This window comes from Scomber scombrus, chromosome 10 (genome assembly GCF_963691925.1).
Source record: "Scomber scombrus chromosome 10, fScoSco1.1, whole genome shotgun sequence".
Lineage (NCBI taxonomy): Eukaryota > Metazoa > Chordata > Actinopteri > Scombriformes > Scombridae > Scomber > Scomber scombrus.
Window position 1 is genome coordinate 19,309,657 of NC_084979.1, and position 26,475 is coordinate 19,336,131.

The 26,475-nt window shown below is 42.0% G+C and overlaps 1 protein-coding gene across 1 annotated transcript in view; it reads left to right on the forward strand.

Annotated features, from left to right (window-relative positions):
* The first annotated feature begins 960 nt into the window (after nt 1-960).
* The window catches only part of zbtb46 (zinc finger and BTB domain containing 46), a 57,467-nt gene continuing 31,952 nt past the window's right edge, over nt 961-26,475 (forward strand). The window contains exons 1-3 of the mRNA XM_062427354.1: nt 961-1,033; nt 21,751-21,974; nt 22,183-23,122. Of these exons, the coding sequence (XP_062283338.1) occupies nt 21,789-21,974; nt 22,183-23,122 (1,126 nt within the window). The 5' untranslated portion in view covers nt 961-1,033; nt 21,751-21,788. The remainder of the gene's footprint in view (nt 1,034-21,750; nt 21,975-22,182; nt 23,123-26,475) is intronic.

Genomic DNA, 26,475 nt, shown 5'->3' on the forward strand with positions numbered 1-26,475 from the left:
TGCACATCACATGGCTCCCAAAGGTGTTTTTCCAACCAAACCCTGTCAAACTCTAAATGTCAGTCTTATTTTTTATTTATTTAATTATTTGTTTTACAGTATGGTACTGCTGTTTCCTCGTTATTGCCACAAGAGGGGGTAAGTTACAATAAGCCCCTGGTCATTACAGAGCCCTATGGCAACAGACGCACAAGTCAGAAGCACCATAAACCACACATACAGGACTCATGACAACCCCACTGCTTACATATTAACACAGAATTATTATTATTACTATTATTATTATTATTATTATTATTATTATTATTGTTATTATTATTATTATTATCATTGCTATTATAATTATTATTTTTATTTTTATTATTATTATTATTATTATTATTATTATTATTATTATTATTATTATTATTATTATTATCATTATTAGAAAATGGCTGAAATTGCCTGAGTGTTTCTGATAAGAGTGGTACACGTCTTAGATCAGATGGATACGCGCGGTGCGTTCACGTTGTCTCATTTCCTGACTCTGCCCAGAGAGAGAGAGGGGGGGGGGGGGAGATACGGGGACACACTGAGAGAGAGAGAGAGAGAGAGAGAGAGAGAGAGAGAGAGAGAGAGAGAGAGAGAGAGAGAGAGAGAGAGAGAGAAAGTAGGGAGAGAGTGAGCTAGAGAGACGGAGAGAGAGGAAGAGAGAGAGAGAGAGAGAGAGAGAGAGAGAGAGAGAGAGAGAGAGAGAGAGAGAGAGAGAGAGAGACATAGACATGCATAGAGGAGAAGGAGGTGGGGGAGGCTCCTGATACCAAGACACGGAAAAGCAGGGGAGGGAAAGAGAGAAAGAAAAAAGGGGCTGGTGGAGGAAGAGCGGGGAGTGGGAGAAAACAGGGGGAATAACACTTAAAGAAAGCATACAGAGAAGAAGAAGGACAGTACCTTGGGCTTTGGACATCCCCTCCTTTCTTCTCTCAGGCTGTCACACCAGATTGGACTCCGAAGGACCGACACCGCGTCTACCCCAGACCCCATGGGGTAACAGGTATGTCTGACTTCCTTATATTAGTAGTATCGCTCTTTTTAAAAATGTTTATCAGCATTCAGCCTGGCTTCCCCCTGCTAACAGGTTTGAGATTTCATTCAGATGCAGTGGATATGGCTGGATTTCCATGCCTTTATGTTATGTCAACAATTAGTTTTCTGCCTCACGCAGCCATCGCGTCTACAGCTGATAGTTGGTGGGTGCACAGGTTGGAGACATGACACAATGCAACTCTTCGCTATCGTGGCACTCGTTATACAGTTGGCCATCGGAAAAGCGACTGTATGAAGGCCTGCCTGTCTGCTTTTTTCCGCCGCTTTTTTATTCCAGTCCATTGGCATAATGTTAGCCACGGCGTGAGTGCATTTTGACAGCTAAATACCCGACCGAGTGAGCAGGCGACAGTCTGAAAGTACGCCTACCTGTTCCATACGTGACAGCCAGCTGTCTATTACGCTTGTTGATATTTGGAGAAGCTGTCATTCGCTGCCGGGATTCGCACATTGTACATTTCACACATTATGTAGCTGATTGTGCAACACAGACACTTGTCTTACACAGTAAAGACATGTATAACTGATATATCTACTTTGTAATGTGTGATTTAATATATGTAGCCGAACTGATCTAAAATGGAAATTGTTTGATACTGAGTGGCATTTGGAAATACTTTTTAATAATGTTGTTAATTGCGCCCCGGAGTCAAAAGATTGGTTATTATTATTATAATTTTAAATATATATATATATGTAATCTGCGTATACACATTTTTTTCTTTAGGCTGTATACTTTAAGAAATATCTCTCTATTTGCTTAAGTCACTTATGTATGTGACACTTGCTGGCGCATACATCATCCTCTGTTGGGTTTCTTGGGTTTTTGGATGAGTTTAGTGAGACCAGCGGATCCTCAAAGTTTTTGAACGGCGTGACAAGCCTTGCTGAGGGGTCATGCAATTGCATGCGGAGATATCGTGCCACATAAAATATGATGATGCTCCTCCGTGCAGCCGTCTGGAGGGGATTCAAAATGAAAGCGCTCAGAGCTTGGAAGACAAGGGCTTAAACCCTCCTCCTTCTCCCCTCGATTAACCTCCAAAAGGGGGATTTCTCCAGCTGGAAATTTCTGCTGCGTCAACACCCAACCCTAGAGTACTACCAGACAAGACAGGGGGGATTTTGTTTGCATATGGTACTCTCGGGTAATTTTTGTTATTGTTCAGGTACCGCTGATCATCATCTGATCCGTACTGAGAGTTAAAAAGTGTGGCGTCAAGTGTTTTCTGTTTATTGGCGACTGAAGCTCTGCCTCCCTCTCTCTGTCTCCTGCGCTGTGTGTGTGTGTGTGTGTGTGTGTGTGTGTGTGTGTGTGTGTGTGTGTGTGTGTGTGTGTGTGTGTGTGTGTGTGTGTGTGTGTGCGTGCGTGCGTCTGCTGTCTGTGTCTGCCCTCTCAAACCGGTCAGTTCCGTCTTCCTCCATTTTCTACCATGCTTACCATGTGAGAGGGGAACATCCCCACTTCATTCACGCTCAGTGCACTGTATAGCAAACAATGTACGCCTGGCTGTCAGTGCAGCCTGCAGCCAGATGAGTCCTGTTAAAATAGCCTAATCTGTAAAAGTGACACATCTTACCTGTGTCATTCTTCATCTTATCATTATCTCCTTGCAAACTTAAAAAAAAATATATTTCTGTGATGAAGACTTTGATTGGCACAGGGATTCCTTTCTCAGATCTTTTAATTGTTAGACTTTGTTACATGATATAAAGTCATTTGCTTCTGATGAAATGATACTAACACTTCTCCCATCAGTGATGAAAGTGCATCACCTGAGAGGAAGTCATTATTGTACTCTCAGCCATTGTTGTACTAACTTTTAGCAAATTAAGGCACTACAAATTTTGCAGGAGAACCTCAAACTCTCCAAGTCAGGCAGCTGCTATATCATAATCTTAAAAGTCTTAACTGAATGTCCAGCCAGTAAGATTTAAGCATTTTCCCTCTGTGACAGTAGCTAACTGGATCTTTGGGATTAAGGGACCATCTAGCGATTTTTCCAAATTGTCTTAGGCCTCGCTGGATTTGTCCGGTTGTTTTGTCCTTCCTACTGCCGAGTTAAGGGTTGGAGCTTGATATGATAAGCCTTCCAAAGTCTTTTATTCAGTTATTCAATTATTGCAGAATTGTGTGTGTGTGTGTGTGTGTGTGTGTGTGTGTGTGTGTGTGTGTGTGTGTATGTGTGTGTGTGTGTGTGTGTGTGTGTGTGTGTGTGTGTGTGTGTGTGTGTGTGTGTGTGTGTGTGTGTGTGTGTGTGTGTTTCTAAGCATGTGTGTCTATCCATGCACATTTTGTCCGAGTCCTCATGAGCAGAGAAATCCGCTTGTAATGTTTGCTATTCTCAGCTATTATGGCATTAAAACAAACAAACCTGCCGGCCACACTGTCACCTTGGCATGCACTACGGGTTCCCTCCCACTGCTTCCCAACTGAGGTTGCTTCCCTCAGGTAGGGCTGTGTAGGATTACCATTGTAAGAGTAGTGGACATCAGTGTGCGCATGTGCATTTGGGTGTCAGCACCTTCTCCATCTGTGTGTTCCACGGGGAAAATAAAATACAGACCAAGACAACAGCTACAAGCATGAGTGGAGGAGGAGTGTAGGCGAGATCGGTCGAAAGATGGAAAAAATATTAGCTGCGCGTGTGCTTGTGGGATTGCAAAGGAGGATTTGAAGCACTTTCCGCTCTTCTTATCTCTCATGAATGGACCCTTTAAAAGCTGATTAAACAAGATAAGCAAGTTAAATTCACCTTTCAGTTTTTCTTGGTCAAAACCAAAGTTGTGTGTGATGTTTGGTGAAAGTACTGAAGGCTGTTAAGCTCAATATTTTCTACACACGTGGTTAAAAGATTTGGAGGTGGGGGACAATGAAGTTAGGGCAGGGTGTGAAAAGAGGGTGAGAAAGTGAGATGGAGGGGATCTTCTTTGGGTGGTTGTCAGGTTTGAAGCTCTGTGACACTTGCCTCTTCGCTTTGTTTGTGAATGTGTTTGTGTGTTTAAGCCTGCTGGTGTGTAGGTGGTGCTCAGTGTTCCCATGCAGGTTGTGGGCTGAACTGTGTGGTAGCAGGTTAGTCGGCTTCAGCTACACACACCCTGGGGATGTAGTGTACTACCCCCTCATTCGTGTGTGTGTGTGTGAGTTTATTTAGACAAAATGACATTAAACTGTATAGTAACCTTAACTAATATACTGTCATTTTCCAGAAATATAGAAAAAGGGCAAATGCTCCATAAAGAGACATTTGTTCCCTGTTAGCAACCTTGTACTCCATTTATCTCGCTGCCTCTATCTCTCTCTGTCAGTTTTCTCGTTGAGATTCCCCCCCTAGGAGCTCACTTGTTAATGGGATCACCTGTTTGGCTAACACACCGCAAAATGAACCGTTTACACTTGCATGTACACCTCTTACATGACACACCATGTCTCTCCAGAGTTTTCTGACAACTCTCTCTTCTATCTGTCACATTGTGAATATTCTCATTCTCACGTCTGATTTTTATGTCAAGACAGTTTGGCACACATTAAACCCTGGATCCAAACTAGCTCCATCCCCCATCCCCTAATAACTCCCAAGGCTTTTTAGCTTTAATAGCCTCTATAGCTCATTGTGCAGTGCTGAATACAGGTGTTCCTAATCCCCATGGGGTTACACCGATGCAGTGGGGGATGTGTGTGTGTGTGTTTGTGTGTAACAGCTGTCTTCCCTATCCACCTATCTGACAAGCTCATCTTCCCCCCCTAGTAGAGAGAACAGGTGAGTTTAAGCCATCCACACCCCAAACCACACACACATCCACACAAAAATACTCTCCACCACCCCACTAGTCTTTTCACGTAGGTGTTAATATTTCATAGCAGTGTGTGTGAAAGCGTGTGCGTGCACGCATGCATGCTCCTGTACGCACGACAGAGTGTCAATGAATGGAATAAGCTCTCTTGTTCTTGTCTTTTGTTCTTTTGTCCCAGAATTTTAAATGGGAAGGTAATTTACAGTTTCCTCTCTAATTTTTATATTAAAGTCAAGATGTAAGTTTATAGTTTGATTGCTGATAAAAAATAAAGGGTTTTCTTGTGCAGTCATATTTTTCTTAGGAGTTGTTGATGTTGCAAAACACCTTTTGGATCACACATTCCTGAGGAAACAGATGAGGGATTTCAGTTTGTGTGCTTTCATCAGGGTGTGTTCTTCTTTTATTTAGGAATGCGGAGCAGATCGTCTCTTTTCCAAGCTCAGACTCATGATCACACAATGTTTATCATCATCATGAGTTATTTTTGGGAATTTTTGACATTCGCTAACATCAGTTATCAGTTACATCAGTGTCCAAAGTTGGGCAAGCCTTGAAATTAGTCCATTTCTTTTTGTTCTTCCTTAATGCACTAATTGGTGGTTTTATATACTGTACGTTTTTCACTTCTTTAGATGCTGTCAAAACAAATATTACAACAAGTGAAGTGATGACAGCACTTGTTTCACACATCAGGTAATTCAAGCCGGCTAGATAACGTGCACATATATTATCCTTTCAATTAGCTTTCTGTTTGTTGTTAATGACAGAATAAAGGCAGAAATAGAAATTATATCTTCAGAGAGAAAACACTGAAGCACACTGATTGATTTGTAAATTGTATCTATTGTAATCTCCTCAGCTTTCTGAGCTATGCCAAATGTTTTTCTGTATAGAGCATATATTTGCAAAAATGTCCTTTTATTTTTAAAGCTTCACATTTTCAAACATAAATACTAATTAACTCCTGTGATTTTAAAACATAAATCACCTTTAAGCTTTAGGATATTCTGACTGAAACTTTTACATATCTGCTGGAACCATGAAGTAAATTAATAGCTTAATACGTTTTTGCCCCTGTTAAAAATCTTTAGAAGATCACATTGAGTTGTGAGACAATGGTTCACAGAAGAGTATTTTTTTTTTCTTCTTCATTTTAAAAGAAGCTATAACCACTGATATTGCTAATCTCTGGTAATAGGCTGACATGGGACTGATTATTGTCATTGGCATGATTTGCATTCTTTTACTAGAAACTGGCAAAATATTTTGTCTTCTCAAACAGATTTAGTGACTTCTTCTGAAATTATTCACTTGTTTCTAAATGTCTAATGTTTTGTTCGTCCTTGAGTGGTTCCAGTTGTCACTTTATTTGGCTCCGTGTTGTAGACGTGCAGGTTGGGCATCCTTAATGCAGTATAATTAGCTGGCAGGACAGGACTGGTAAACCACTGCAAACTGTCTACACAAACACACTCACTCATGGTATTCTATCGACAAGATAGTTAGCGCCTTCTGCTATCCACTTTGCAGAAAGGTCACCATATTTTTAGTCAAATTTATATAAGCTATTAAAAACGTGAAGGTTTGACTTGGAAAAACGTCTTTGTTCAAGCCGGGGGTTTGCAGACTGCTGAAAGCATCCTCTAAGTACGTACGTGGTTGTTAGTTGTTATTTTCCCAGTCAAAGAGTTTGTCTTTTGTACGCACAGTGTGAGCATTTGATGAGAAATTGAGCGGCTTTGAGCAAATACATCTTTAGAAACAGTCAACTAGCCTCAGGCTCTGGCTGGTGAGAGATTTCCATATCAAAGCTCAGGTGAGAGAGGAAGACAGGGGGAGGTAGAGAGAGGAAGGAAAAGACGGAATGTGACGGAGAGAGAGTGGGGAGAAGGAGGGAGAAGTGGAGGGGCTGATGAAACAGACATCCACTCCAAAAGAGTTCTAGCCCTTGTTATTCTGTCGCTTTTTTGTGCAGCACAGTTTAGTCTGTGTGTGTCAGTGCTGTCTGTCTCAATCTAAACTCATGCATTAAAAAAAACCACACAGTGGGAAAGTTGGAAAGACTCAAATACAAACCAACACCTTTCTCCTCACAGTACCACACAAATAGCGTTTCTACAAGCTTATGTTGACTGGTGCTGACCGCAGAGACACTGCACTGAGCAGAAAACGGTTTTCTTGTAACATCTGACCTGTGAGCGCCTGCCAGTATTTGGATCTTTGTTTAATACTATTACAGAAGCATAAAACCATAATTTTCCCTGGAAATATTTCTCTTCTTTAACTATAAGTATCAGACCTGACCCCATAGAATTGATGGTGACACTCTAATTAATGGATAGAGTTTTCGTTTGGCACTTTCAAAGATGTGTGTGCGCTTGTGTGTGTGTGTGTGTGTGTGTGTGTGTGTGTGTGTGTGTGTGTGCGTGCGTTTCTAATGAACATTATCCTGCTTTGTAGAGTTTTGTAATCCAGCCATGGACTCAGGCTAGAGTGCTAAAGTGCTGCTAACAAGGCCTGTTTAACATTCTCTCCCCTGCTCAACATACAATTATTCCACTTCGCTGCCATTAACATGTACAGTAGGACTGGGCTTTTAATTGGCCTGATATGACTAATGCCAGATCAACTTGGATTTGCTAATTAGTTTTTGCTTTAAAAGTGCCATCAGGACATGAAATATTCATTGATGTGAGGTGGAGCGAGGACTGTGGGTGGTATTAGTGGGATATTAGTGGTATAGGCAGGCTGCTCGAATGTGCTTGGAGAAGAGATTGAACCTACATTGGCCTATTGTGGTTGGTTATTCATACTTTGGGTGAGGTGTTATTTTTTCGTCATAATTTTTAGACACCCACACACACACACGATCGTCCCGCGCACACACAGATACACCACCTCCATTCTCAGCATTGCAAGGCCACCTCTTCCTCTCCAGCCCCCACCTCTTCTTTATTTCTCTCACCTCCCCCTCTGCCCTTCTCCCCTCTTCCCATTATTTCATCTTTTAGTTTTTTTCTTCCCTGCTTGTCTCACATCTTTTTCTCTCCTCACCTTTTTTTGTTCTTTCATTTCACCCTATCCTCCCTTTGCCCTCTGCTCCGTCCCAGCTGCATCTCCCTAGCTTTTTTTTCTCCAGCCCACTCCCTTCTCTTCCTCCTCCTCCTCTACCTTCTCCTTTTCTTTTTTCCCTCCCACTCCTTAATCTTCCACCTCTCCTCCTCCTCCACCACCACCCCCTCCTCTGCTGTAAGTGGGCCAGGTGCCTCCTGTGGCCTCCCCTACTCCATTTCTCATTTTTACCCTTCCTCTACTCCCTTTCTCATTTTTACCCTCTCCCTGTTCCCTTTCTCATTTTTATCCTTCCCCCTGACCCTAGCTCATATTTATACATCACGTTAATGCAACAGTTAGCCACAACGGATGCAGGGTCCAGTTTTCTCCTGAAACACAAACATTTTTTTGACCCACTGTGGCCTAAGCTGCCAAGATGAGCTGTCCAAGTTACAATAAGGCCCGTCTTCAGGTTAGAGGGTGACTCCTCAAGTAGGATTTTTTTGATTTATATAGGCTTTTTCAGCACTAAAAACTGATCCTTGGTGTATCATTATATGAACTTTCAAAATCTGTGAGGCAGGCGGAGATCTGTCATTGTTGTGAGACTTTACAAGCTCCTGTGTCAGTTTAGTTCCCTTTATGGCGAATAAAAGGTGAAGCCAAAATGAACAGAAGTGAGTAGGTTCACATCCCCTTTTCAGTGGCGAGGGGCAAACTCCCCCAACGGCCTTCTCGCTACTCGTTCCAACATGTATTTGCAAAAATGCAAGCACACACTCACACTGAAACATGCATATATGTGGATGTCTCATTGTTGCTGTCTTTTTGTTCCTTTCTTGCTTTGTGAATGCGTACGGTGAGCTGGCAATACGCTTTTCACCTCATCTCGCCCGGTCCATCCCCCCAACCCCCCCAACATACTCTTCCTTCCTTTCACTCATTGTCATTCTCTCTGCCTTTGTCTCTGGCTGGTTCTCTCTCTTGCCCTCTTCTTTTCACTCTCTATTTCTCACCCCCGCACCTCTACCTCCCTACCTCCCTTCTATCTCACCCACCACCACCCCGCACCTACCCCGCCCCCTCCCTGTTGTTTTGGTGTGTGCGCTGGTGTGTCACGAAGGTGGTTGATTGGTGGTTTGGACGGACACCTGATACTGGCACTGCCTCACAACGTGGGAATGTGTGACTTCTTCAAAATTAGGTTTCCAAGGTGGGTGTTGTCCTTAACGATGGTGAGCACGATCATGGGAGTTTACACAGTGGTCCTTTTGTCTCTTCTCCCTCTCTCTTTGTCTCTTATGTCTGGCTATGCCACTTCTGTAGATTCATTTGCAGTTATTTCCGTCACTGTCAGGGAAAAAGAAGCAGCAATGGCCAGAAAAAGCCTGCAAGCCATGGCAGCCGTTCATGTTAGTCAACAGGTGACAGTCAAATGTCAAATTGCATTCGAGTAAACACGCTCTGAGTGAAAAGACAGACAGACAGATAAGGAAAAGAATGAGAGAAGAGGAGAGGATGGGACAGAAGTGAGGATCCAGGTGAGGCATTTGTCTGGTCCCACTTCATCAATCACAGGTCGTCGCCTCAAGCCATACGACCTTCCATGTCTTCGTCCATGCAAAAATCGATTAATAATTAGCTTGTTTTATGTCAGAAAAAAAAACTTGAAATCTGACTTGAAATCTGAGTGGTTTATTTTCTATTAGCGTCTTGTTTCGTCAGTAACGTAAGGCGACACAGCATTAAATTACAGTTATTCCTTCACGCGCAGCCAATCACGGCACAGCGCAGAAACAAAGAAGACAAAGAGATTGAATGATTTTGCTTCTCCACTGATTACTGTTTGAATTTAGTCAGCAGAAGGGCTGCAGCAAATAAGTGTTGAAACTGTTGAAAAGATCACTGAAGGGGCAGACCCTCCGTATTGATGCTGTGTATTGATAAACGTCTGTGGTGATACACTGTGCAGCATATTGAACTCTCAAGTCTCACAGACAAAATTGAGTGTCCTCCATGTCCAGTTCTCCAGTAGTCCACTAAGCAATGTAGATGAGAAAACCCACCGAGGCTCTGCAACCATCGATCTCATGCTACTATGATGTTGTTTCTGTCTTCTATTCTTCTTTTGCTGCTACTTTTCTTCCATCGCTATCTTCTCTATTCTTTGTTTCCCGTCTCTCTTCCTTTCCCTCTTTTTTTCTTTCGCATCTCCTGTCTCCCTTCCTCTTTCTTACCCTTCACTGTCTCTTTTCTGACTCCAAAATGTGAGTCTCTATATTTAGATGCTCCTCTCCTCTCCCCTTGATTTCTTTCTCTTCATCTCACCTCCTTTTTCTCTGCTGTTGAAGGACAGATTCGCAAAAGCGCTCCGAGATTCATCAGTGTTGTATAGCTGCTTTTTGATCAGCTTGATGAGTGACAACACAGCCCCAGGCTATTATATACAAATGTGTTTTCATAAACACTTCTCTATCTATATGTAAATCACTGTGCTGCTCAGTTGTACACTAGGTAGGCTGTGGGAGTGTTAGGAAGTTGTAAGTGAATGTTGCATGTTGAGGGCTAAGTTAATATAGTAAAATGATGTGTTTTCCTTGTTTGTGTGTGCTCTGGAGTGTTTGTGAATTAGATTAGCTGGGAGTGAAGTCTCTTAATATTTGCTCAGGGGGGAAGGAGGGTGTGCCTGTTGAACTCATGAGTACACACTTAAGCTGTGGCTTTTTCGCTCCCCTCTTTGCATGAGCTCATTGTAAGCTGTGGCCCGGCGTGGATTTGAGAAAGATGCCTCTGTTTGCTGTCTGACACAGCAACAGTCACACCAAGTTACCCTTACACAGACAGACACCCTCTCTGGACACCCGCCTCGGCACCAGATAGCGACTGGCCACCAGCAGTGAGTCACCATCAGTCAGTCATTCACTTGCACATTCGAAAACCACACACTCGAACAAACAACAATTAGCTTTCAGTTCTCATTGGTTCTGTGTGATTTGATATTTATTCCTTTAGGACTACCTTTTAGTATCTTTGTACCATATGTTAATTTTTTACATTTCTTGCTCCTGGTAACTCTTTGTTTCATTTCCTCCAAACTGTGCACTATTATATCAATATTATATCATGATATGAAACTAAACATAATCTTAGATATTGAATATTGTAATATCGTGATATGGCTTAAGTGTCCTGTGTTTTAAAGGCTGCATTACAGTAAACTGATGTAACTTTCTGAACTTACCAGACTGTTCTACTTGCCTTTACCCACTTAATCATTATATCTACATTACTGATGATTATTTATCAAAAATCTAATTGCGTAAATATTTTGTGAAAGCACCAATAGTCATCAATACAATACTGTCACAATATTGATATTGAAGTATTTGGTCAAAAACATTATGATATTTGATTTTGTCTATATCGCCCAGTCCTACTGTATGCTCATTGTGTCCGTGTGTGTATGTGTATGTGTGAGACCTTTTGTGGCTGCTGTGACTGTTTTAACAGCTCGGGAACAGGCTGCGTGCGTTCTGTGCGGTCATGTACAGTCGTGTCTTGTTGAGTCGTGACAGGTTGCTTTTTTGCTGTGACAGGTTTTGTGTTAAGACCTACAGCATGAGAGGGTCTGGACAACACACACGCACGCAGACACACGCTTGCACTCTAAGCGGCTTTCTGGCAGAGAGCGATCAGGGTGAGTGTTAAATGTGAGTTTAGAGCTGGTCCATAGCCTTATATTGTCATCATCACTTTAGGCACAAAGCCCTTTGATGCTTTTCAGAACATAATTGAGATTTGGCAAGCAATAAAAATTGAGTGAAAGTGAAGAAGAAAAGTAAAAGGGGAGAATTACAACCTGGATTATTTATTTATTTATGGAGTCATGATTATTGATGGCCAAGTCAAGGAACATGAGCAGTAAGATGATCACATAGGTGGGAGGTGAAACTGAAAGTAGGTGACTTAAAATCTAAATTAGGATACTTTGTTGCTTAAAAAATGTAAATAACTTAAATACACAATATGGTATGTATGGAGACAGCACCTCTCTAAATGTGTACATACCAGGTCAACCAGTTAGAGATGTATGTAGTTGCGAGGCTGCTTAGGGTCAAAAAGTTAACAATGAGATTTTAAAATAAATTAGAAATTTAACAGGGATCCAATTTAGGTAGGGAAGTTGGGGGTGATCATGTCTCTTTGTTCCAGTTTTGTACCAGTTGGAGATGGTGAAGGGAGCCTTGACTTATACCCGAGTAAAGTGCGTTGCAATAATCCACCTGAGAACAGATAAATGCAACTTTTTGTAAATCATTAACTGATAAAAAATGATCCAACCTTGAACTAGAAGAAACAGAACTTGACAACATTTTTTACTTGATTGTCAAGGTTGAGGTTAGCATCAAATATTACCCCTGGATTCCTAGCAGTCTACTTAATATTATTTGACATTATCACCAAGACTAGCCCCAAAAGAGCTCATGAAATTTGGGGGACCATATAGAATGACCTCAGACTCATCATCATTAAATTTAAGGACGTTTTGGGATATCTAAGTCTATATCTAGTCAAAATAGAGACAGAAAGTCAGTCCCCAAAATCTGTGGGATGTAATAGTTTAAATGTCTTAATTTTAGCTCTCAAATAAGTATGTAAAATTGTCTTTGGCCCATCCACTAGTTCAATAAAACATACTTGCAACACCACATACACACAAACATACCCACAACCCCTGAGAGTATGAATACTCCAAATAGTATAACAGTATACACAAAGAAAGATTGTAAAAAAAAAAAATAAATAAATAAATTTTAAAAAAAAAATAAAAAAAACCAGAATTTCCATGGAAGTAGATGATGTCATTGTATTGTTTAAACTCCTAATCTTGGTTAAGAGAGTAAAAGGATACGGATATAACGCATCGATAACCAGAAAATACCCTTACACACACACACACACACACACACACACACACACACACACACACACACACACACACACACACACACACACACACACACACACACACACACACAGTTCCCACAAGTGATTCTGCTGTTAGACAATGTCACACCTTAAAATTTCACCTCCCCATGATTTCCCATATTATATAAGCAGTTTGTACATCAGCAGATGAGTCTCCAAACTATTGCAATGATAAAACTGGGTTTTGTTCCAGACCACACAGGGTGACGTGGTTATTGTCACATGAGAGCAATAACCCCCACTCCCCTTTCTTCCACCACAACCTACAACTGCAACCCAACCCACCAATCTCCTCCCACCTGCAAAACATAATACAGACACTTCCTGTAGGTGATTTCACTTCCCTGTACCACACAGATAGGTTTTGCAAAGAGGTTGCCCCCCTCCTTCTGTCTCAACAGTGCACTTAAATTTGAGTAATTGTGAGAAAGCGCAGTCATATAACTTTGTTTAGCCACTGCAGTTTTGATTAATGTAAGATAAAAAGTAATACCAGGTAACTAATAATGCTCTTGGGGCATAATAAAATGATCAGTCCACACAGACATATTTAAACACCTACATCTAATTTCTTTCGGGCACTTTCAAGAAGCGCATACATTACTTACTAGAACATTACGACTGCTGCAATGAAAAGCTGAAGATTTTAGGCCTGATTTTACACTAAACTTTAGTATGAAGTAGACAAGTGGAATATTCCTGCACTGGTTGTTTGACATTTGAATGACACGTCCTAACTCACACCTCGGTTCTTCAGGGCTCCACCCATGTTTGCATAGATGGCCAATCCTGGCTACCCGCTATGTTAACGGTAACATGTATCAAACAAAAGACTCACTGTCTGGATATGTTCCCGTCCCTTCACCTCTCCTCCTCCCCCCTTCTGCTTCTCACATCCTCCCTTCCCTTCTCTTCTCCCATCCTGTCTTCCCCTTGTTCCACTCCTTTATTTCTGGCTCTCATTTCTGCTGTCCTCTCACCTTCCCTTCTCTGCCTCCCTCCTGTATAACCCTCTTTCGTTGTCTTACAGTCCTCCTCCTTCCCGCCCGCTCTCCCCCTCCTTTCATTTTGGGTTCTCCGACAGTGGTAATGAGATGTTTCATTATTTGCATTTCACAGCTTTTAATAGAGAGAGAATTTAGGCTAAGCCCCGGGTCGTCAGTCAGGGAGTTACCATGGGAGACATAGCAGGCTTAGGGGCCTAGAGAGAAAGATAGCCCAGAAACTATATGCACACACATAGGTACACACCCACATGCACGAGTGTAAAGGAGGAAGACACAGAATAAGACATTAAGACAAACAAAGAGATGGACACATGACATTTCTCATCCTTTTTGTAAAGCTCTTGATATGTCAAATAGTATCATTGACACTTTTCATTGGAGGAACTCGTGGTGAAGCTGAACCTCAGCCGTCAGCATTCAGGCTAAAGGACATCAACATCAACTCCTTAGGGCCACACCTTTTTTCCGGTCACTCTAGGATGATCCCAGCCCATCCTCACTATGACTGGATCTCCATAAGATCACCCAAGGCTTAACACCTTGTGTGAGTGGTGAGAGGACAAGGTAGCAGCACTGTACATGTTTGTGTCATAAGCTGAACGGGAGGCTTACTGTATGGAATTAGATACATTGACAGGTGCGCTGATTGTGAACTGTCAAAAAGCATGATGAGCAGCATGAAGGTCTTCAGGTGTGGCTGTGGAAGGTACAGGTATTGTTTTTGGGCAGTGTGTGCAGGGTGGGGGTGGAGGGGGTATAGGGGTGTAAGGGATGAAGGGAGTAGCGCTAAGTCTCCCTAAGCCTCCTGGATCCTCTTTGGTCCCTCTCCACATGACATGGCTATCCTTCTTTGAGTCAATCTCTTCTTCCTCCTTGGTTCCTTGGATGCCAGCCAGGGAAATAGAGAGTGGACGGAGAAAGGGAGAGCTAGGTAGAAGTGCAAAATGTGGTGTGATTAGAGCTGGTGGGGAAGGTTGAGAAAAGAAAGGTGGACAGATGGAGGGTGTGTGATAAAAGAAACAAGGGAAACCAACAGCATGAATACATACAGTGAGATATAAAGAAGTTGGGCAAAGACAGATAAAATGAGAGACAAACATGAACAGTTGCTTATTTTTCAACAGAAAATAAAGGACAAAGACGCTAAGAATAAGCTATTCACAGCTAATAGCTTTGTTGTGTTATTTCTTTTTCTAATTGCAGCTTGCATGCCTGCCTGTGTCTGGTTGTGTGTGTATGTGTGTCATGTGCATATGTGTTATTTTTGTCCATGCCTGCCTTGTTGATGGGCTGCCACCCTGGCTTGTCCCGGAAGGCTGCCAGCTCCGTCGGATTGGGGATTAACCCCGGGATAATGGCCTTGATGCCCAGTTGAGTGGAAGCAAAGCTGTTTAAAAAATATTGGCTGCCTGAGTCACTCTCTTCCTGTCTCTCCCTCTTTCTATCTCCTGTCTCTATCTTCCTAGCCTTGCTGTCTCTGTGATTCTGCTCTATCGCTTTTCTCTCTGTTTTTCACTGTTCTTTATCTCTCTTGCTCTCTGGTTCTTTACCTTTTTCTTTTCTCTTTTTACTTCTTCTCCTTAATCCATCTCTGTGTTACCTCATCCCATGCCCATAATGAGTTTTCCTGGTCCTCATGTTTGTGAATGTATAAACAGTATCCACAACACTTATCACACGTTTAGGATTGTGAACCTAAAAATAACAGCGACAGGCGAAATCTTTCTTTTATCTTTTTGTTCAAGTAGTAGAATTTACTATGGGAAGTAATGGCTATCCATCATTCTGTCACTTGTCTGAAAAACATTGCCTATATTGTCCAGCTGAATATAATTTTAATTCCACTTATGCATGTTGTAATTTTTTCCCAGTATTTTCTCTTATTATAAGGGAACGAGTCCTCTTGGAAGAAAACTAATTCTTTCCTGCTGTACCATTTAATTTATCATAGATATTAGCATATCATGTCAGACATTCTCTTAATATCTTTTTTCTTGAGGCTAACATCGTTTATTTCACTTTGTTTTGAAAGCTTTACATAATACATAATTCATCTGGTGCAGACCTGCCAAACTGCTTGCTTTTTCCACAGAAACTGCCTGCTATGGTTTGATAGTGTGCCGGTGCAAGTCACTACTAGACAATATGCAAAAAGGCTGTGTGTTGCTTTTTTAGCCAAACTGATAAAAAATTAGTAGCTGAGGCATGAAGTTGGGATGGTTGACAACATAAATGCCAACCCTTTGGATACTGAATCTTCACTTGTTGTCCCCTCCTCCTTCCTCCTCCTTGCATTCATTCACTTGCTCAATGTCGGCCAGTTTTTACTGCATTCTCCCTGCTGATTTTCAACAAAAAGATAAAAGTAGGAATGTGAAAAGAAGGAAAATCACTGCTAATAGAGTTTCTGCTTATAAGTAGAAATGAAATGAACTGATCACAGAGATTTGTTGCGGCGCCATGATTACAGATAAGTCAAACCATGCAAAACAACCCAGTCAGCTAACATATATACAGTAGCTATGTCACGTTTAAAAAGTCTAACAGAAGTGTGAATAAAGATATTTGGAACATCACTCAGTTAACATCAATACTCAGTATTTATTTGTTTTGCATTTTGTATTTGTCTGCTTTAAATGTTTTTTTGGCCACCAGGGGAAGAGTAACAATCTGTGAACACAACATTGATATATTATCTTCTTATTAATTTGATACCCAACCTGTTACAACACCCAGCAGATATGGAGCAACATTAATGTATATTTTGGAGTACTCTATGAATCCAAGTCCAATAATCACTCTCCTTTTACCCACTCACTCAACCCACTCCTGAGGATTTTTAGCATCTAAATGCGCCACTATGTTGACCAGCTAGTCAATAACTTTACCAAAGGTAAAGGCTGTAAAACCAAAACAACGAGCTGAAAGATGCAAAATCATTCTACAGAGCAAAGGTGAACTGTGGGGCTTGGCAGATTTGTCACTATGAGCAGTTTTTTGAAACAAACAGCAAAATTGTTCATATATAGTCATTGTTCATATATCTATAGAAAGTTCAGCTCAAGTACTTCAAATGTTTATTTTTAATGTCCTCAGTCTGACAATAAGCTATATTTTATTTAGCTCTCACCACTCTCTCACTATGATCACTCACATGAGGGGTGCAACTCAGTGTTCACTCAGTTTGACATGCTCGTCCAACCGAAGTCATTTTTATCAAATAATGAGCAGAATTGTTACATTTGTTGAGCTGAGGAACACAGTGTGTGTGTGGCGTGATTAGCTGAGGGTGGCAATTTTGCAAGCAGCACACTGGCCCCTAAATGATAATTTGCCCTGACCAACTGAAAATCCCTTAATTCAAAATAAAAAATAATTGAAACTCTGTGAAACTACTCGGACAGTGCTAACATACATGGAGGAACCTGCAGCCAGTTAAACCTTGTACCTGCTGACAAGAATGTTAATGAGGAGTGAATCAAGAGACTTTCCTTTTATCAAAGAAAACGTGTGCTCCGAGGGAGTTTTGTATTCACTGAAATATGTGTGTGATCATGTGTTATCACCCTGTGTGATGATGTTCCATGTGTAACATTTTCATCCAGTGTGATACCTGAGTATCTAGTGAAATTGCAGCATGAGCCCACTGTGAAGCTGTCCGTGTTTAAACCCAAAGTACAAACAAAGTATCGCACTGTCTTTGATCCAGAAGGACCTTGCGCTCTGTATCCTCGGTCTTGTGCGGTCAAGGAGGCAGAGAAGTGGCTCGGAGGGACAGGCTGCATTAAGAGAAACACAAGAAGGAAGAAGCCCCATTCTCTCACTCCATCACACGTCTCATCACTTTAGTCGTCTGGCCGGGGCCTAAAGTGACTTTGTTGTGATGTGACCAGGACAAACCGGGTGTGATGCCATGACGGCTCTGCTAAGCGTGTGAACGTGTGTGTTTTTAGTTTTTGCATGTGTTTGTGTATTTGTGGGCAAGAGTTAGATGTGTGTGTGTGTGTGTTTGTGTGTGTGTGTGTGTGTGTGTGTGTGTGTGTGTGTGTGTGTGTGTGTGTGTGTGTGTGTGTGTGTGTGTGTGTGTGTGTGTGTGTGTGTGTGGGTGTGTGTGTGTGTAGTGAGGGGAAGGGGGCTCTTGATTGTTTTTGTGTGTGTGTGTGTGTGTGTGTGTGTGTGTGTGTGTGTGTGTGTGTGTGTGTGTGTGTGTGTGTGTGTGTGTGAGGGAAAGGGGGGGTTAAGGCGGACAGTCACTTTTGATTTTGCCTCAGAAGGGTGACAGGGACTTGGAGCTCTGGTGGCATGCTTTACTGAAACAATCGTCTCTGACCACATATAAGCACACACACCTGCCTCCTGATTACTTTTTTCTTGCTTTTTTTTTTTTTTTTAATTTCATAGAGGGCTGAAAAGCTTTTTTTCTGCTCTGTGACATTCTGAAAGCATGCTTTAGTTTCTGTAGCCTTGGTGAAACTGCTAATGCTTTGGATGAGACACAAAAGTCGCTGCCTCTCTCTTTAGTTGATTGCCTGACAAGTTCATTCTACCTTACTCTCCCATCTTGTGTCAAGTGTATATACGGGGGAAAAATGCTTTAAATCAAGGCTGTACTCACATGTTAAAGAGAGGGTTTTAGTGTTGTTGATGGTCTAAGCTCACGAGGATAAGACTGAGTAGCTTTCTGTGGAAATAAAAAGTCAGAATAAACACAGAAGAGGTATTTATGGGTGTTTATGTACTGTAGTAGCGTTGGGATTGGTTCCTCTGGAAAAGGGGTCTCTGACTTGAGGGAATTGACATGCTGAAATTAAACAAGCCAATTAGACAAGCAAAGAGTTTAGAGGTCAGAGCGCACTCCATTAAAGTTCCACTTCTCTGCCTATCTACTAACTCAGTATGTCTCTGAGTCTGTTGAAGCAATAAATCTGATTAGACCTCTCCCTCTCCTCTTTCTCTCATGCTCTCTCAGTCCTGCTGTTGTCTTACCCTCCACTGATCGTTGTTTTTGTTAAATTTGAGGCACCATTTAACATATCTTTGGATGCAATCCTAGCCACACATCCACACCATAAACTCACACTTTCTCACCAAAAACCGTTTATACTCCCTTTAGAAACATGGCCTCCTGTATCAGAGTGCAGTGCATTACCACAAGCATTAGACATGCATTACCACACAGAATGAGAAGTTGGACTAATGAACTTAAGTCTTGGTTACTCTCTAAATTGCACTAAAGACTAAACGTAAAAAAAGAAATAAAACGAAAAAATACAGTATCTTCTCACTTATTTTGAGTGGTAACTTGCCATGCAGATAGTTTTTGTTTAATTTGGCCATGTTTTGAGGATATCCTGATTACAGTACAGCTGAATTTAGTTTGGAACTACTTTCTACCGAAAAAATCCTTATGTTGACAGCCTATTCTGTCAATTAATCAACGTTTTTTTTGTTGCCAGTTCTGTGCATGTCATTAGTGTATTGTTTGTTCACTTAAGGTTTTTTTTTTGTTTGTTTGTTATTTTTAGTTTATTAGTACTGAGATTTTGACAATGGTGAGAGGAATGGAAACTGAGAGCTGAAAGAACATGAATGCAACACTTGAGCAACGTCAGTCTTATTCCAGCTGTCGATTTGGTGTAGTCGGCTTTCTTTCACTGCTTCCTCTGAGTGACCGGTGTGTGTTGTACAGTGACCCTGTATTTCACCATCCACATCGCCTGGAAAAAAATGGACGAATACCAGAGTATTGAGATATTTCTCTGTGAATAAATGACTTTTTCTGTGTTTTATGTGGCTCTGGGAGGGAGCCTATAGACCAGGCTTTACAATTGAATGTACCAGTGGCCCTGAAAGAAGAAGAGCAGAGAGAGGAGGAGGGGAGCGACAATGTCTTTAAAGCAGCTCGGTTTGTCTCCAAAGGTGAGAGGGGAGGACACTCAATACCTCCATCAGGGCAACACAGAAAGGGAAGAATATCTCAAGGTTAGACTGTCAATAGATTTTTCTAAGAAATGTGTGAGCTGGAGGATAAAAATGCTTGCGTCAAAACTTGCCTAGTGTGATTCTGAGGGACACTGTTATTCTGCTTTCACATCCAAGTTTCTTGCTCCTCACAATTCTTTATTTCTTTCGCTCAAAGAAACGGCAATCAAAGTGAAAGGTTGTGCGCCAGCCATTGATCAGACCCAAGACAGTTTCTTTTTCTTTTCCTTTTTTTTTTGGAGAAAGGGAGGTTTCAGCAGTTGTCACCATCACTCCATCCGCTCGCCCACTGCTGTTCATGGGAGGTGTGTTTGTCCAAGTGGACGTGGGAGACACTCTGGATTTATCTGATCTTACAAGCCATCAGGTTGAGCAGAGCTTTCCTAAACATGACCTGAAGTGTGCCGGCCCCCGAGCAAACGCTGCTGTCACCTTGGCCAACCCGAGCTGTCAACTCTCAGAATGGCCCATGAGAGCTGACAGCTGTGGCGTTCCCAAAACAAATCACTGCTGCGTTTGGTAACACTCTGCGTCCCCGCGATTTAGCCCTCACTGAGACGAGAGCGAGAGCGGCGGCTGCTAATGCTCCAGCTAATGCACTTGCCTGAGTGTGTGTGTGCGTTCGTCTTCTTCGGTGAGTGTGTGTGCGTATTTGTGTTTGCTAGGGCTTGTGTGGTTTCTCTTTGTTTTCCCGCCACCTCATTGAATGGTTCAGCATAGCAATGTGCACATCTCCCTTTGTCTCCTTCTGCTCTCCACTCTATGCGGCCTTCACCTGCATCCCTTTCTGTTGTATTAGATGCCAAAATGCCTCTCGTATGTCATCTAACCTGTACACAATGGTAAATATATGGGAAATAATGTTTCTATCTATGCCCAAGGAAAAATCCATATACATATTAGATAAACATTTGTGAGTTGAACAAAATAATATAGTATACAATAAAATATGCCAATGTCCCTCCAACATCACCAGGAATACCATCAATGAATATGGAAAGTTGGATCCTTATTCACTGAGAGTTGAGCAGCTCTGCAAATTGAGGGTCTATTCTCTGTAGTTTTCAGAAAAACTTTGTGTGCATAACCTAGACTGAACTGTGCAAGATCAGAAACACTGAGGTGAAGGTTCATGATGATTTTCATCTTAACTAGACGGCTGATTGACTATTCACAGTTGATAAGTGAGATGAAAAATAAATCAAAAAACAAGGCTGTGTTTATTGATAAATAAAATGGTAAAACTAAATGAGGTGTTTTTCTTATTTTCAACAGTTTTGTGAAAGTGTTACGCTTTATAACTGACATTTTTAATGAGTTTACACACACACTCTCTCTCCTCAGACACACACACACACACGCACGCACATACAAATGAACCTGTCAGGCATGGTTTAAACACAGATTTTTGACTATTTATTACTGGGCTGTTTTTAGACATCAAACTACAGCAGTTGAAATGTGGTTTCTATTGATGTCATTGTTTTTATGTCACATTCATTACTGAGATATCCTTACCCTGCCCCCCCCCCCCCCCCCCCCCCGCATTAAAATCACATTGATATTCTAAGGAAAGAGGTTTGAATATAGTTACTGACATCAACCGTATGTATTGCCAAGATCTTGTTTTTTTCACTTGAACTTACAAAACTACTCAGATTTCCTTGGTTATGCTTTATGTGTCTTTATCTTTCTGTCACTCTTTGTGTTTTTAAAATTGTAAAATTATTTCATGGTTCATTGCATTATACACTGTATTAAACTATATACTTATAGCATTATGATACATTACATTTTAAATTAATTTCTTGTGTGTTTTGCTTGCATTTCACAGCAGACGATTGGAGGAGAGGCTTTTGTTCAGCTACACAGATGAACAACAGGAAGGAGGACATGGAGATCTCCTCTCACTACCGTCAGCTCCTCAGAGAGCTCAATGAGCAGAGGCAGCATGGCATCCTCTGTGACGCCTGTGTCATTGTGGACGGAAAGATCTTCAAAGCCCATAAGAATGTCCTCCTGGGCTCCTCACGCTACTTCAAAACTCTTTACTGCCAGGTAAGGGACTGTTGCACTTTGGGAAGACGGGCCAGGGGTCTGTCAACTATGTGTTACTGTCTTAGATCATAGTAGTTTTTGTTCTGTCTGTGTGATTTCCAGCTGACAAAGCAATCTGGGAAGCTGTGTTTAGAAAGGCTTATTTTTATCCAGCATGAAATAAATACAAAGAAAACTGCCATGAAGATTCCTTCTCCTCATCTTTCAGGTTAAAAAAGGGGCAGAGCCACACCACCAGACTACTGTCACTCACCTGGACATTGTCACGGCGACAGGCTTCAAAGCCATCCTGGACTTCATGTACTCTGCGCATCTTGCTCTCACCAGTAAGAACGTGATCGAGGTCATGTCAGCTGCCAGCTACCTGCAGATGACGGACATTGTCCAGGCCTGCCACAGCTTCATCAAGGCTGCGCTGGACATCAGCATCCGCTCTGAGATGGCTGACGAACTGGCCGACTTTGAAATGGGAGCTGTCGCTGCTGCTGGGATAGGAGGAGGTGCAGGTGGAGCTGGAGGAGGAGTAGGTATAGCAGGAGCAGGGGGTGTTGCCGGAGCAGGTTTAGGAGGAGGTGGAGGAGGAGGGGGGATAGTGGGTATGGCTTCTGAGGCCCTGGCATCCATCATGTCTGGTCGCAGCACCTCCCCTTGGCTGGCACGCCGCACGAGCCCAGCCAATTCTTCTGGGGACTCGGCCATCGCCAGCTGCCATGAGGGAGGCAGCACGTATGGCAAGGAGGACCAAGAACCCCCAAAGAGCCATGAGAGCCAGGAGGAAGCCTGTCATGACTCCCAGCCTGCCTGGCCACATGACTATAGGCCTGTCACCGTCAAAGAGGAACAGGTATCCCCCGCCTCCTCCTCTCATCCCCGGGACACTCCCAGGGGGGCAGCCCAGAGCCAAGGGGAGCAAGGGGTAGGGGTGGCTGGTGCAGGAAGTGGAGAGGGGCCCTGGCAACCTCTATCAGTGTCAGGGCGGAGGAAGAACAGGAAGAACAAGGACACGGTCAGACATATTACCCAGCAGGCTGAGAGGAACTGGGACAGAGAGCGGGACAGGGAGAGAGACAGGGACAGTAGGCCTGGATCTCCTCTGCCCTCCATGCTGGCTGTGGCTGGATGGAACTACAATGGACAGGATATCCCAGGTAAGGCTGAAAAATATATGCAATACAGAATTGTACGTTTTCAAACTAATTGGCTAAAAGTGACTATTTGTAGTAGCTGTAGGTCAATGGTGAAAGCCATTAGTTCTACAGTGGATTTGTTGTTTAGATTATTAGTTTAGTGTCACAATAGGATGTGGATTTAACTTGGACTGGCTCTGGATGGTTTGAGGTCAAAAGAAAGCATACTTGCACCTCTATAATAGAAAGGACTTTGTTGGCTGATTTGATAACTTTAACATTTCCTAGACTTGCTGCAATTTCATAATGTTGCCCTCTACTTGGTTATCCAGTCATGTAATTAGTGAATGACTGGTGAGATAATAAGATTAGGTTAGATAATTATGTGAGCATGTCATTTCAACACCTAACTACAGTAGAATGTAATTTAATGTGCTTTTCCTTTAAGACACCTTCTAACCTATAGAGTAGCAATTATTTGGAAGCTATCAAACTGCTGCATGAACTTATTGAACTCAAGTTCAACAAAGTATGCGCGACACTCTACAGTCCATGTGTGCTTTCATATTTCAATGCATGTCAGCCATCCGCACAGTTTACTAGCATAAAATGACCTATTTCCTCCTCCAGGGTTGAGATTAGCAGGCTTTTACACTAACGTGTTAGACCTAAGATGATTATCTCAAATCTTGGAGGTGTGAGGTGAAGCCTGGGTAAATGCGGATGGATAATACAATCCTCTTCTTACTGCAGTTTATGTAACATTCACACCCACATAAACAAGCAAATGCATACACAAACACACTCAAGCACCCATATTTATTTTGAGAATGCTTCTCTTGATCCTCAGCCTTGCAGCATAGTTTAGTGAATTCCTTTACACTAAAAGTAATGCATAAAAAAACACTTACCTGGGTGTGTGCGTGTGTTTGTACATATATATGTGTATGTGCCTAGGTGTGTTTGTGTGCGTGCACGCTTCTGTGTGTGCGCTTAAGGGCCCAAGGCGTCGATAGGTAGATCATTAAAAGTAAGAGAAGCTAATCCTGGGCGCATTAAGGGAGTTGGCTGTGAAATGGGCACACGCGTCGTGCAGCGAAAGAAAACAGGATAATTGAATTGACCTGGGTCACTGCACGGATTACCAGCGCGTCCTCGCCATCCCAGGCTCCTCCCCCTCTCTCTGGGGTTTAGGGAGGGACCTCTGGAAAGGGCGAGAGGAGGGAAAAGGGAGAGTTGGTGAAGAGAGAGTGGCAGATAAGAGGGGGTAATGAGAGAGAAAAGAAAAACAGAGACAAAAAAAAAGAAAGGCGGAGAGGACGGAGCATCCGTACAGGCTTATGAGGCTTTGTCCACTTAGCTGTAAGTGTCCCAGGTCCCAGGGTTTTGTATTCCCCTGGCTTCCATCAGACATTGTTATGGTGCCCAAGTACAGTACATCTTGAGCTTCAGAATCACACATACATGCATGACCACATACACACACAAAGTAAATGGCACCATTGAGCCCACTCCATAGTTCTGTCTTGTGGCACAAGGTAGAGTTTGAGTCTGGCTGTGGTAGGGCAGCCATTACCAAGAGATGTGTTTTCTCACCTAAAGGTTAGTGGAAGTCTAGTGTTGCTGCCAGTGTAGACTAACCTGGTGTTAGCCAAAAAAACAACCATTTATCGCCACTCTCAACTGGGTTTCAAGACTGGGCAAAGAGTGGGGGAAGGAGGAAATGCCAGTCGCTGTATCATGAGATTATCAACTATTTGAGTCTCCTTCAGAGGGCGGACCTTGCCATTTAGCAGTAAAATATCATGTTACCAGTGGGCTTACGTGACGTTTAAGAGTGGTAGTGTACGACAGTCAGGATATATTGTGTGTTGAGTCAGTCTGCAGGAGGTGGTTTCTGTGTGTTTAGGGAAGGTTTGGGGGATTACTGAACAGGTTTAGTGAGGTCATTATTGGTCTGGAAGTTGTATGGGGGTTGGTGTGATGTTTTGGTTGTGGGAGTGCACTTGTTCCTGTACCATGTGAGGCCCATAAATTCTTATAATGAAAAGCCTTTGTTTTTAGTTTGATCAAGTGAGGGTGAAAATACAGAGGATCTGTAAGCTCATGACAATTTGTCCACCAAGACTTAAGCTTCCTTAAGTCCAGAATTTTGTCACCTGCAGTATCAGTTTTACGGGCATATGGGAAGGCCGGGGAATTAGAAAGTGATGTGCAATTCTATTTAAAGTTCTGAATTACACAATTCACACCATTGCAAGGAAGGTAGACAGTAAAAAAAAATGCTATCGCAAAGTTATGACACAGTTTGTATTTTCTATTTTTATATTGACTTGATCAAAAACAAATATTATGAACAAATTACTATTGTTGTATTGTATTAACCCTCCAAATAGCAGACCCAGCTGCATTATTTTGATGATCAAAATAAAAATGCTTACTGATGCTGACTTATCTGAGCAGATAAAAAGGACATTATTTAATTGTCAAAGACATAAAACAGAGAAAAGCTACAAATCTTTGTTGAGAACCAGAAAATTATTGCTTGATAAATTATTTTTGACAATTTATGAATTATAAGTAATATAATTATAATATATAATTGTTGTTGATTAAAAAAAAAAATCTAAGCTAACTAATTTTCACATTTTTACTTATAGCAGTAGGAAAGGCACAGTTGTAATTAATAACACTAACAATGGCTCTGTGAGCCATGACAGTAAGACAACAGGTACAATATCAGGACCCTGAATGTGACATGACTACATAGAATAAAAGCCGTTAATCATTCCTCTTTATAGTCAAAAATAATGTCAACAGGGTTTTAAAATGAATTGTCAATAGTTTTATTTTAGTAGAATGAAGAAAAAAGGAGGCTAATTAGATTAGTATTAGCTGGCAGGCTACCGGTGTTACACGGTATGGAATGGAGAAGAAGTAAACAAGCTGCTGTAGCAACAAGTCATGGATAAACAGTGTGCTGTTGACAGGGATTTTGAAGAGCAACAACCAAACCGACATCCAATCAAACTGAAGTGACATTTTCAAGAACGTTTACATGCTGTTTAATGTGCTGCAGCTGAGCAGCTAATTAGCTAACTAGCCTGCTAACTGATCTTAGCTGTGCACTTTTCCCCAGTGCATGTTTGTTCGGTGGCTTGTTCAACAAGTTAAGGTGCAGGACAAGCTGTGTGTTTGTATGTTGATGACTTAAGCAGGAAAGGTAATGTGGGTTGTTGTTGTTGCTCAGAGTGTGTGGCTTGTGTTGTGTGGCAGGATGCTTTGAAATAAGTTATCCAGCTACATAAACAGATGGTGGTATGGTATTTAATCGAAATAATGTTAAACTAGGGGGCACCATCCTAAAATCAAAG